At 35.1% G+C, this 11,796-nt stretch overlaps 1 protein-coding gene across 1 annotated transcript; it reads right to left on the reverse strand.

Annotated features, from left to right (window-relative positions):
* Positions 1 to 6,850: 6,850 nt before the first annotated feature.
* On the reverse strand, positions 6,851 to 10,184 carry LOC149572678 (pectinesterase 2-like). The gene is made up of 2 exons (XM_089813765.1): positions 9,067 to 10,184; positions 6,851 to 8,138 (listed from the first exon to the last, which is right to left on the reverse strand). Exons 1-2 carry the CDS (start codon positions 10,139 to 10,141, stop codon positions 7,444 to 7,446), a joined length of 1,770 nt encoding a protein of 589 aa, XP_089669891.1. The 5' UTR covers positions 10,142 to 10,184; the 3' UTR covers positions 6,851 to 7,443.
* Positions 10,185 to 11,796: the final 1,612 nt, after the last annotated feature.

The raw sequence follows: 11,796 nt of genomic DNA on the forward strand, positions 1-11,796 counted from the left end.
AATATACAAGAAGTGATGTGTTGTAAAAATACAATGAGGGAGCCTGAATATAAAGAGCTCAAGGAATCTTCTAGAACAAGCTAGAAGATGCTAGGAGATAAGTGTGACAACTAAGCATACATCCATATTAGGTGGAAAGTCCTCGAACAATATGAGAGGATAAGTATGACTTAGGAGATAACAAACTCCCATATTGTCAACAACTTATAACTAACTCCTAGACTACTACATCCATTAAATACTAAATATTAAATAAATGCATTTACCTAAGTAAGCTTAAGTAATAGAATAAATAATAAATAATTAATTATTTACTCTAACAATGTCATGTGTATTCAGATTTTAGAAGAGGATCTGTCTTTGATATTTTTTATTGTGCAATTTACAATTGTTTTGAATTTTAAATATTTCATGTTTTCAAAATTTTGTTTGGAGATTCATGAACCTAGGAAACCTTCACTTTATCTAAAAAATGTAGACAAATGCTTATGATATTGTTATTGTTTGTTTACTGATTTCGTTAGCTTCATAAATAGTATATGCGTAAATACAAAGAGATAAACTAATTACCACCAGAGGAATTCTAGAAACTAGAGTCAAAATTAAAATTTCCATCTATTGCAATTATTATGAAACTTTATGAAAATAATAGTTCCAACACTTTTACAATTCCATCTTATTCAATGATTATCAATTTGGATTTGCAAATAAAAATGTAAATCATAGACCAAATAAGATTTCTGAAATTGTAATAGATTGAAGATTGAATTAAAAAATTATTAAACTTTTTGTATTACAAATAATTATGGCGTACCTATTGCACACTAAAGTGCGATTGCTAATTTAAATTAGACTAAATAGACCTTTGGGAAGCTCAATCGTACAGAGATATGGTTGACCGTGTACCAAAGGCAAAGACGACCATGTAAAGCATCATATCCATCCATCGGGTTTCAACATTTCTTGGGTCGACATTAATTTTTAATAGAGCCACTTTTCTTTGTTTCATTTTGTTGCTTTTCCACATCACAACATTATCCATCTTCTTGTAAAAAACACGTCCAATGGTTAGGAAGGGCAGTAGAAGGAAGCTTTCATTGATGACTTCCTCATTAAGCATAGAGATTGTGAGGCGTGCATCAAATGACATGGCAAGGAAGATTAAAATCCTCATCTTTACACTTTTGCGGAGCAAGTGGCAGCCAAAAGGAACTGTTGACGCTCAACCAACAATAGTAATGGTAGTGCTTCTCCATTTCATGTGCTGTGCAACTAAGTAAAATCACCCACTACAAGTACTTCCAAGAAAATTGTCATTGTAATGAATTAAAAAAAAAGTTTCAAAATGATTTTAACACAAGATCGAGGAATTATAGAAATGGTTGTAAAAAAGTAGAGAACACGATCCAGTTAAGAAATGATCGATAAATCCATCAACAATCTTTGCAATCTGGATCGAGAAAATTTGTCTAGCTGAAAGGCCAAATAACAAACTAAGACTACAGATCCAGTGACCAGCATTGACAAATGCCATGATCTCTCTTAACATATTTCATCAGTCAGATTGGGAACCCATGTACTCATAGCAGTAAAGGCTCCCATGTTCTTCCTTTGGCGACGATCGCCAACCTAGCTATCAGGACATTTGCGCAACATGAAACCTTAATATAAGTTTCTTGTTTTCATTCTCTCGAGCAGTGTAGACACAAGTGGAGAATTGAACAGATGGCTTTCCAAGCCGAGGCCTTCGTCTTTGCACAAGCCATGAGCATTGCAAATGCGATGCCTAAAGAATGATTAATAACCAAAACTTTGTAGTGTCCATGCCTTGCAATGCAGATCTAACGATGGCTAGGGCAGCATCAATTCTCTAGGTTTTGTGCAGATCAAATATTTTTAGAAGAGGCATTAGGGGAAGGAGGGAGGCAATATGTGGGGTGTTGCTTTTTTCCATTTACTTGTTATTTGATTAATATAAGTTTATCATAAAAATAAGATAATGCATTGTCTATTAAGATTTGATGAGAACAACTGATATAAAAGATAATGAGAGGGAGAGAAATAATGATAAAGATAGAGATTAAATGTGATATATAGAGAGAGGTAGATACGGGAATATAAAGGGATATAAAGGAATCGATAGATAAAAGATAGGTATAGAGAGGGATACAAAGAGATGGGGGAAGAATTATAGAGATCTAAGGATTTAAAGGTACAATATGAAACTGATGGAGAGAGATGAATGGATAGAGAGTAGGAGACATGTTTACTTATGGAGGGGTGATGGGAGGAAGATAAATATAAAGATGAATATAGAGTGAAAAAATAGGGGAAAATAGATAGAGAGTAGAGATAGGTTGAGGTGTAAAGATAGAAAGAGACCTAGAAATATAAAAAGGGAGACATGGAGAGGGAGAGATAGACATAAAGATATAGAAAGAGATATAAATTGCAAAATAGATTGATAGAGAGATAAGAAGATATAGGGTGGTACCATGGAGGGGCTTAAGCATCCATTTTAAAGGAAGACAAGGTCCCATGAAGAAGAAAACTAATTATTAGAGGATCATTTGGAATATTCTTTAGGAAAATGGGGACTCCTACAATTTAGGGCAAAAAATTTGAGAAGAAAAAAATGGCTGGGCTAGAATTTTCTACACCATCTTAATATAGGGGTTAGATGTAATATATAGAGAGAGGTAGACATGGGATATAAAGGGATACAGAGGGATTGATAGATAAAAGATAGATATAGAGAGGGATACAAAGAGATGGGGGAAGAATTATAGAGATCTAAGGATTTAAAGGTACAATAGGAGACTGATGGAGAGAGATGAATGGATAGAGAGTAGGAGACATGTTTAGATGTGAAGGGGTGATGGGAGGAAGATGGATATAAAGATGAATATAGAGTGAGAAAATAGGGGAAAATAGATAGAGAGTAGAGATAGGTTGAGGTGTAAAGATAGAAAGAGATCTAGAAATATAAAAAGGGAGACATGGAGAGGGAGAGACAAACATAAAGATATAGAAAGAGATATAAATTGCAAAATAGATTGATAAAGAGATAAGAAGATATAGGGTGGTACCATGGAGGGGCTTAAGAATCCATTTTCAAGGAAGACAAGGTCCCATGAAGAAGGCAACTAATTATTAGAGGATCATTTGGAATATTCTTTAGGAAAATGGGGACACCTATAGTTTAGGGTAACAAATTTGAGAAGAAAAAAATGGTGGGGCTAGAATTTTCTACACCATCTTAAAATAGGTATAGATGCGTAGGAAGAGAGAGAGGGAGAGGGAGGGAGGAATTAATAGAAACAGGGTGACATGTTTAAATATAGAGGGAGATAGAGTAATGTAAAATTAGTAAGGAAGATAAAGGGAGGGCGAAAGAGGGGAACACACAAATAAAGATATATAAAGAGGTAGAGTGGAGGGAGAAAAAAGAAGAAAGAAATATTTTACATATGAAATAAGGAAAGATAAATATGTCAATCAAGTATCCCACCGAAGAGACCTTGGATAAACAAAAAATATTAAATATCATTGCAATCCACTTTACATCTTGGTCTTCTAGATAACTATTTTGTCCAATGAAACAACCAAGCCAAACCACTATTTATTATTGAAAATAGAATAGTTTAGTTTTTATCACAACGTTTGGTTCTCGACCTTTATACAAAATCATTTTACAGGTTTTTTAAAGGAGATGACCAAGTTTTAAATATTTGTAAAAAATTTTACAACACTTTCTCAACATTTTTATAAGTCTCTTGTGATACCCCATCCATATAAAGGATGAGAGGAAGAGACAGATAAAAGGAAAAATTCTTTGTTGACCTTCTATAATTATGCGGCGTACCTATTGCACAATAAGGTGCATCAACATCTTTTAGGGAGAGAGAATACCATTAGTAATTAGAATCCTCCATATCATGACTACTAATGATATGCTTTATTTCATCAATAACACTTGCAATAGAAGTGAGTACCATTAAACATTCACAATTTGACTCACAAGATTGTCTAAGAAGAATAAACTATCAACCAAAAAAATGCACAAACTCAAAAACATAAATTAATTACCCCCAACCCAAAATCAACATAACCCTTGCACCACTTGATTCATGTGCTAGTATGAATGGTGAGCATTGAATAATCCATAAGTTTGGTCATTTTTAAAAAGGTTTTCAGATTTAAAATTATAGTAACAATCCCTAAAAAAACTTAATAGCTTGCCCCAATCTGATTTGTTTTACCACAATATAGACGATAAAACCCCTACCATATGAACATCTTGAAGTTTGTAGTTTTTTCTTGACTTTTCCATTATAGAACAAGAGTTTTCTTAACCTCACAAAGATAAGCACCACCTTAGGTGCTGCTTTGATAATGTTTACTAATTAATTTAAATTAGACTAAATAGACCTTTGGGAAGCTCAATCATATAGAGATGTTTATTACATCGAAGGTGTTCCCTATGTGAAGATGAGGAGCTCAATATTTAATCCAACGACTAAAAATCTTCAAGAGGTAATGACTACCATTGAATCAATCCGATGCATCCATTTTTTACCACTTTACATGTCATGTTTCTGGTTGTAAGAGATCAATGATGTAAAGAGCATAATAGAGATTGACGACTGCTGCTTTCATCTAAATCATTAGATATTGGTTTCTTCTCATTGGTCAATTTTTCTTTTTCCTTGCCAATGTCAGTTTCATCTAGGACCCTCTGACTTATTATATAATACCTATGCTACCAGTTAATCAATGGCATAAGAAAAATCTTGATGTGGATACAAATTGGGCTTCTCCAGGTCTATAATTTGAATGTGATTTCTAATTCTCGTAGTGGTTTGTTGATCTGTTTAGAAAGGGAAGCTGAGAGACAACATGGTTGTTGTCGTGAAGGTGCTGGAGATAACAAAGAAGGGTGAGAGGGAGTTTGAAGTAGAGGTGAAGGTGATCAAATGCATTCACCATGTAAACGTGGTATGCCTCATCGGCTTCTATAGTGAGGGAAACCATGGGAGGGTGTTGGTTTACGATTACATGAGAACGGGTCTGTGGACAAGTACCTCTTTAGCACCTCTTCGACATCTTTTTCCTTCCACGGTCTACATGCTTCAACATTGATCTTCGCATTGCCAAAGGAATGAATTACTGCCATGACTACTTGTGCACTGTGATTTGAAGCCCCACAATATCCTCCTTGATCACCAATTGGTTCCCAAAATATCAGACATTGGATTGGCAAAGTTGATGTCGAGGGGACAAAGCTGCACTCTGACTGTTTAAAGAGGAATGAAGGGATATCTGGCACCGGAGTGGATAAGCAGTCTCCCCATCACTGTGAAAGCGGATGTGTACAACTATGGAAAAATGTTGTTGGAGCTCGTTAGTGGAAGCAAAAATTTCAATCCCACAGAATTCCCATATATGTATATTTCTGGAATTGTGTTGTATAAATTGAAAAAAAAAAAGTCTTTTAGGAACAGGGGTGTTTCCATTTGGATGTCAGATAGTTGAGTTCAAGTAGGATCTGAATTAAGTTCTGAATCAAACATATTAGGAATTTTTTTTTTTTGTTTATCATTTTCCCTTGGCAAGCATGGGGCAATTATGTTTCTACATCAAGTGTCACCTTTGAAATCAATTTCACAATTCAAAGGAAGAGCAGAGCAAAAATGAGCTGATATCGTAAGGATATAACTTAAAAAGGTAAGATAGATAAATATATAAAAGAAAATGGTGAAAATACAACTGTAAACTTTTTTTTTTAGAGGCCATATTAGGTTCAAGATGATAATTTATTATCAACCCTTTTATCACAAAATCGAGATAAGTCTTACATATATAATGTATATGAATCTCAATTTATTTGGTTTTTAAAAATCTTTCATAGTAATTGACTATAAATAATACATTTGATATATATGTTTAATAATAAAAATAATAATAATTGAATAATTTTTTTGTATTTAATTTGATTTTTAAGAAGTTCTTATACTTCTTTTAGATTGCAATTTATTTATTTATATAATTATTAATAATAATAAAATCAATTTTATTTATACTTATTTATTTTATTTAAAATTTAATTTATTATAGATTAATTATATTTTGAAGTTTTATTTTATTTATATAAATATAGGAAGATAGAAGTAGAGAAAAATATGGATAGAAGCAGAGATAAATAGAAAAGCAAGGGAGATACATATAGATATAGAGATACATATATAGAGTAGTATAGGTGGAGTGAATGAGAGAGGACAAAATATAGATAGAGATATATGGACAGAGAAGAGATATGATAGTTAATTAGAAAAATAGAGTAGGAGAGATGGAGTGACTAAGAAAGGAGAAATGGGCAGACATAAATAGTCAATAATATAGAGATATGCAGACAGATAGAGAGCAATGATCAAAACAGATAGAGAGGTAGATAAAGCTAGAGGCATATACCTAGAAAGATAGATAGACAAAGATGGTCAAAAGAGATAGAAAGGTGGATAAAGCTAGAGAGATATGTCTAGAAAGACATATAGACAATGATGATCAAAAGATATAGAGAGGTATCTAAAGCTAGAGAGATATGCCTAGACAGACATATATATAATGATGATTAAAAGAGATAGAGAGGTAGATAAAGCTAGAGAGATATGACTAGGAAAATATAGAGAGGTGGATAGAGCTAGAGAGATATGCCTTAAAAATATAGAGAGATGTAGCAATATCAAACTTAAATTAAAAAACGTTGCAAAAAATAAAATCTTGCATTTAAATATAGTAAAGACCTTGCAAAAAAAAAAAATCTTGCATTTAAATAATCTACTATATTCACTTGTTTATAAAGATCATTTCATTATATATTTCTTCTCATGTTAAAAAAGTTTAATAAAAGTACTCAAGAGAGTTGGAGAGAGAAAAGAGCGTTGGAAAGAGAAGGATAGGAGTTATTCACAAAGAGATATCATTAATCTCTATGTGCCCATCTCCAATCACTCTTCACTATATTCAGTGTACCTATTGCACACCAAGGTACAATTGCTAGTAGTTAAAAAGCACACACGTCAGAATTACGAACTAAGAACTAAACAGCAGGCAGGGATAACGTTCGGTCTGTCAGAATTGGACCCTTGCATCTTGCATCAAGTGAGGTGCACATGGTGTGGGCAGCACGCAAATCATTTTCATTGCGCAGATTTAGGTGGATGTTTCTACAATCACTTTTTCATTTCGCGACTTGTAGGAATCCTATGTAATGGTGGGTAACAACAAATTGATGGATATATTGCCACTAACAAAGAATATCCACATTTACAGTGGGCAGTTGGCCAATGCTGGCAATTACATTCACGCGTAGGATAGCAATGTTTCCTCTGGTACCAGACACAACATCAAATGACAAACTGCAAGTGCCAAATCATGGTTACATCATGCAGTTAGACCATCGGAAAATGTAACCTTGGTTGCCTGCAACCACGAAGTGCCTATGAATTCCCCAACTGTAAACTTACTAACTTCACTTTTATCGGGGGTCTTTTGATAACCGGGCCATGTCACACGAGCCCCGAGTGCAGCCCCTGCACCGGTGTTCAGATATTCTGCATAATACAGAGTTTTCAATGCGAAATCTCCGTTCCATTCAAGCCAACCAGCAGGATCAATGATATCGTCCATATTGGAGGTCATTATGACCGTCCGCGAATATAATTTCCAGGGTCTCCCAAGGTACGTGGCAAAAGTGTTCTTGTTTGCAATGAGATCGACTTCTCCGGTAATGTTGCAGTTGTGTATGGAGATTCCGGTGTTCTGGTTGGGATCTGTTCTTCCTTGAGCAGTTATTGTGTTCTTTTGATTTGCGTCCGGCAGCCGCGCAGCAATTATGCAGTTTTGAAACACAACTGCGGCGTTTCCGAAGATGAAATCCACCGTGCCGGAGATGTAGCAGTCTCTGTAGAATTGACGGAGAGAATGTGCGTACAATGTGTCTTGGTATGCGCTTATGTTGCACCTCACGAACACCGATTCGTCCGATCCGACTCGAATAGCCACTGCCTGATGATTAGATGCCCCTGCTGTGTTCCTTATTTGTATGTCCTGAGCAATGAATCCCTTTCCAACCGCAACTGCATTTCAGTAACATTGTAAATTCAGTCAGAGCTTTTCATGACAATAATGGAGAAGAAACTAGTGTCATGGACATAGTTGCAAAAAATTAGTAGACATCGCTTCTTTAATCCACTTAGTTATAAATAATTAGGGAAAACTTCGAGAAGCTTTGTCCATGGAGTATGTTGATTACAGCAATTTGTATCTAGAATCAAATCCGAGTTAACAGCGATATAAGCTCCAATCTTAAATGTAGTAGAGTATTTATTTACTTATGGTATCTAGAAACAAAGTTAAGTACCTTAGCTTGACAGCACAGGAAAGTCCAGTAAACCATGAATTTTTTATGTACACTTGAATTGGTCTGATGACTGTGAACTTGTAATGGTAAAAGAAAGTCAACAAGTTCAAATTCTACATCCAGATAGGATCTATTTCCATTTCTATATTGCAAATTATGAAATGATCTATTTCCATTTCTAATAGTAGACTATTAAAAGATCCGATGCCGGCCTAATCTAGGAACAGGGCAACTGTAGAGGGGAAATGTTATGATAAATACAGAATTAAAACTAATTTCAAATAGAAGTCATAAAATTGAACAGTCGAAGACAATAAAATCTGTATATATACTATATGAAACACAGCTACAGACCTAGGATTGTCCCTATACATGATCAAAAGACCCAAAACAGCTATAGAGTTCTCCAATATAGGTACTATAATCATCTCTAGACTTAAAAAGTGGATTCCACAATAACTATGGCAAGATCCGATCCTACCCTAACCAATGAACAGGGATATCAGTAAAAAGGAATGTTGTCACTAGTACAGTAAAAGCTTCCTCATCTATACTAAGAAGAGCATTTAAACAGTTCAAACCATTGAAAAGGAAAGAAAACTAAAGGAAATTCCTTGCGATGTTTTGGAGAATGAAATGCCTACCGAATGTTGCAGTATGAAACGTTTTGGTGCCGGTTCCAAAACTTTTATCACCAGTAACAATCGTCTTATCCATGCCATCACCAACAACCATCAACATTGTCTTCGATTTGCTCACCTCCACAGTCTCCCTGTAAATCCCCTGTTTCACCCAGATAACGTATCTGCTATCGCTCTTGTTAGGAGCTCCATTCACCGCCTCTTGAATCGTTAAATAATTCCCAGTACCATCTTTCGCCACGGTCACATTAGCTTCTATGCCGTTTGCCTGCAGAAGCCTTCGATCCGTTGCAGAAACCCACCTCGGAAACCCATCTTCATTAAAATCATCCATCAGCAGACGTCGGGTAGGGAAAGATATCTTGAATTTTTGCAGCAATTTTCCAACATTGCTTACAATTGCGAGAGAATTGCTGGTCAACTGGGTCAGATTATCCACGATGCTCTGCATCTGAGATCTAGCTTCCCCTGAAGTAGCGTTGGCCAGGCCATCAAGACACGTGTCCAGATTTGTAAGCGCGGCACTGAGCCAAGTCCGTGCATTACCAGAGGGCTCAATCAACGATTTGATGTTGAAGTTCTTCAAATCGTCACTAGAACTACTCAACTGGTCTACAGTCTGGTCTATTAACTCCCCACAGTCACTAAACGCCTCCTTCTGCATTGGATCGGTGATTTTTTGTGTGAGATTGGAGACGAGAGAAACGGCATTTTGTGCTTCCCTTAATGCGACTACCACTGCAATATCGAACAGATCCTTGGGGCTCAGCTTGGATGCGCCAGAGTAAGATGAAAGGCTTGTAATGCACTTGTCTTCATAAAGAGTGACGCTACAAACGGCCGTCATTGCCTTGCTCGTTGTTCCCAGTTGGGTGGGATCTTCATTCTTGCTGCTGCTTTTGGATCGGACAACTGCAACTGCAACAGATGCAATTATAGCTACCAGAACAAGGCAAGTTATGCAGATTATGCAGATTCTTCTTCTTGACTTCTTCTGGGCATTTAACCTTTCCTGATGCAGGGCATCCACTTTGCCATAGCCCTTGAATGAATGCATCTCCTCGTTCAATGTATTCATTTTGTCCTCAATCTATGTAAACACAAATGGAAAAGCTTGGATTGATGAAAACCACTGTGAGCCTGAATGTATTTATATGCCTAGCGCTCTGACATTTTCCAATGTGAAATTGATTATTAGTTTTCTCTGATTGTTCAAAAATGATGGAGCTGTATCAAGCTGTATGGAGATGATTGGGATGCTACAACATAAATTACGGGAGAACGCGTTTGAATTTGTACACTGGGCCCAAAGTTAGTGGGTATAAGGTCAGTGTCTCCATTATAGAATAAGATTATCGATCAAGTTAAATGAAAAACGTAAGTATGCCTTCACATATCACGACGTCAGGCCAGCATTCTAACGCGTTTCTGGCCGTGTGATGTTACTCCATTACGCGCAACCAAAGTGGGACATAGAGACCTTTTCTTTGGAGCATTGCTCATGTCCATCTGAATAATATATTATCATTTCGTAATCATTAACGGCGGTAAAATGAATAAATTCTTACGGCGCCCAATTTAATCTTCATGCAGCTTTTTGGAGAGAGAATCTAAACGGAAATTGGAAACAGCTACTTTTTCGAGAACTTCTTTCTTTCATCCCACCCTTGGAAACCAACATAATTCTGGTAGCTCCTACTTTTAGTTGTGCGCTTGTTTTCATTATGTTCACCTCTGTTTCCCCGGAAAGCAGCAATATTTATATACGAAATAAATGAATAAAATTCTACAAATTTTATCGCATGGAACTAAACGAAGGGAAACATTTGTCCAATGGGACAAAAGGATACGGTCACAAATATTTTTCTCGTTCACTTTCACATCAGAGCAATTATCTTTAATGGAGTGGATTTGGAGAACAAGATGAGATAATAGTTGGTTAACATTATTTTAGTTGTGTTAAAATGTTTTCTTGGGAGATTGTTTGGATTTGACAATCGATTTTATTTGGACATTGTCATTGAAGAAAAAGGGATGATGAGAATAATGGTTATAGTTGATGTTAATCTTTTCAAGTAAAGTTTATTAAAAAATTGTGATAAAAGAATAATAAAATAAAAGATTTTATTTTTTTAATTTTTTCTAAAGTATAGTTGATACTTATTTAATTACAAATTTCCTATAATGTGAATAAGTTTCCTAAACGAGTTCAATGTACAATCTTTTTTAAAAAATACTATGCAATTTGCAAATATTTTGATTATAATTATTGAAAAGGTATTTATTATTAGTCCCTACCTATTATAGGCAGGAACTAATCTATAATAGGCAGGAACTAATGTTTTCACTAGACCATCTTTCAATTTATTTTTTCAATCAAAATTATTAAATTCTAAAGTTTGAGAACCCGTTTTATTAGTCCCTAACTTGCATAAGGCAGGGAACTAATGTTTTGGGTAGTGGTACCCAATCAATTTGCAATTAGTTTAAATGAAATAAGTACTTGTTTTCTAAGGCTTCAACATGAAATATTTTTAAAATATTTTTTATGTTCTAAAATCTTACTTTTTATTTGTCAAAAGGATTTTTTCCTAGGGTCATTTTCTTTTTAAATTGTGAAAAAATGGACCAAAAAAGTTAGGCAGATATGCTTGTATATTTTGAGCTTCTTTTCTGGAAGCTTCTTCTAAACATCTTTTTTGGAAGCTTCGTTTGAATTTTGAGCCTCTCCCT

Source organism: Cupressus sempervirens, chromosome 2, assembly GCF_028749045.1.
Source record: "Cupressus sempervirens isolate cs-2001-9-10 chromosome 2, ASM2874904v1, whole genome shotgun sequence".
In the NCBI taxonomy this organism is placed as follows: Eukaryota; Viridiplantae; Streptophyta; class Pinopsida; order Cupressales; family Cupressaceae; genus Cupressus; species Cupressus sempervirens.

Coding starts and splice junctions, on each gene's coding strand:
- LOC149572678 (XM_089813765.1), bottom strand. CDS start 10,141: ATGAATACATTGAACGAGGAGATGCATTCATTCAAGGGCTATGGCAAA. Junction 8,139..9,066: donor GTTTCATACTGCAACATTCG/GTAGGCATTTCA, acceptor ACTGAAATGCAG/TTGCGGTTGGAAAGGGATTC.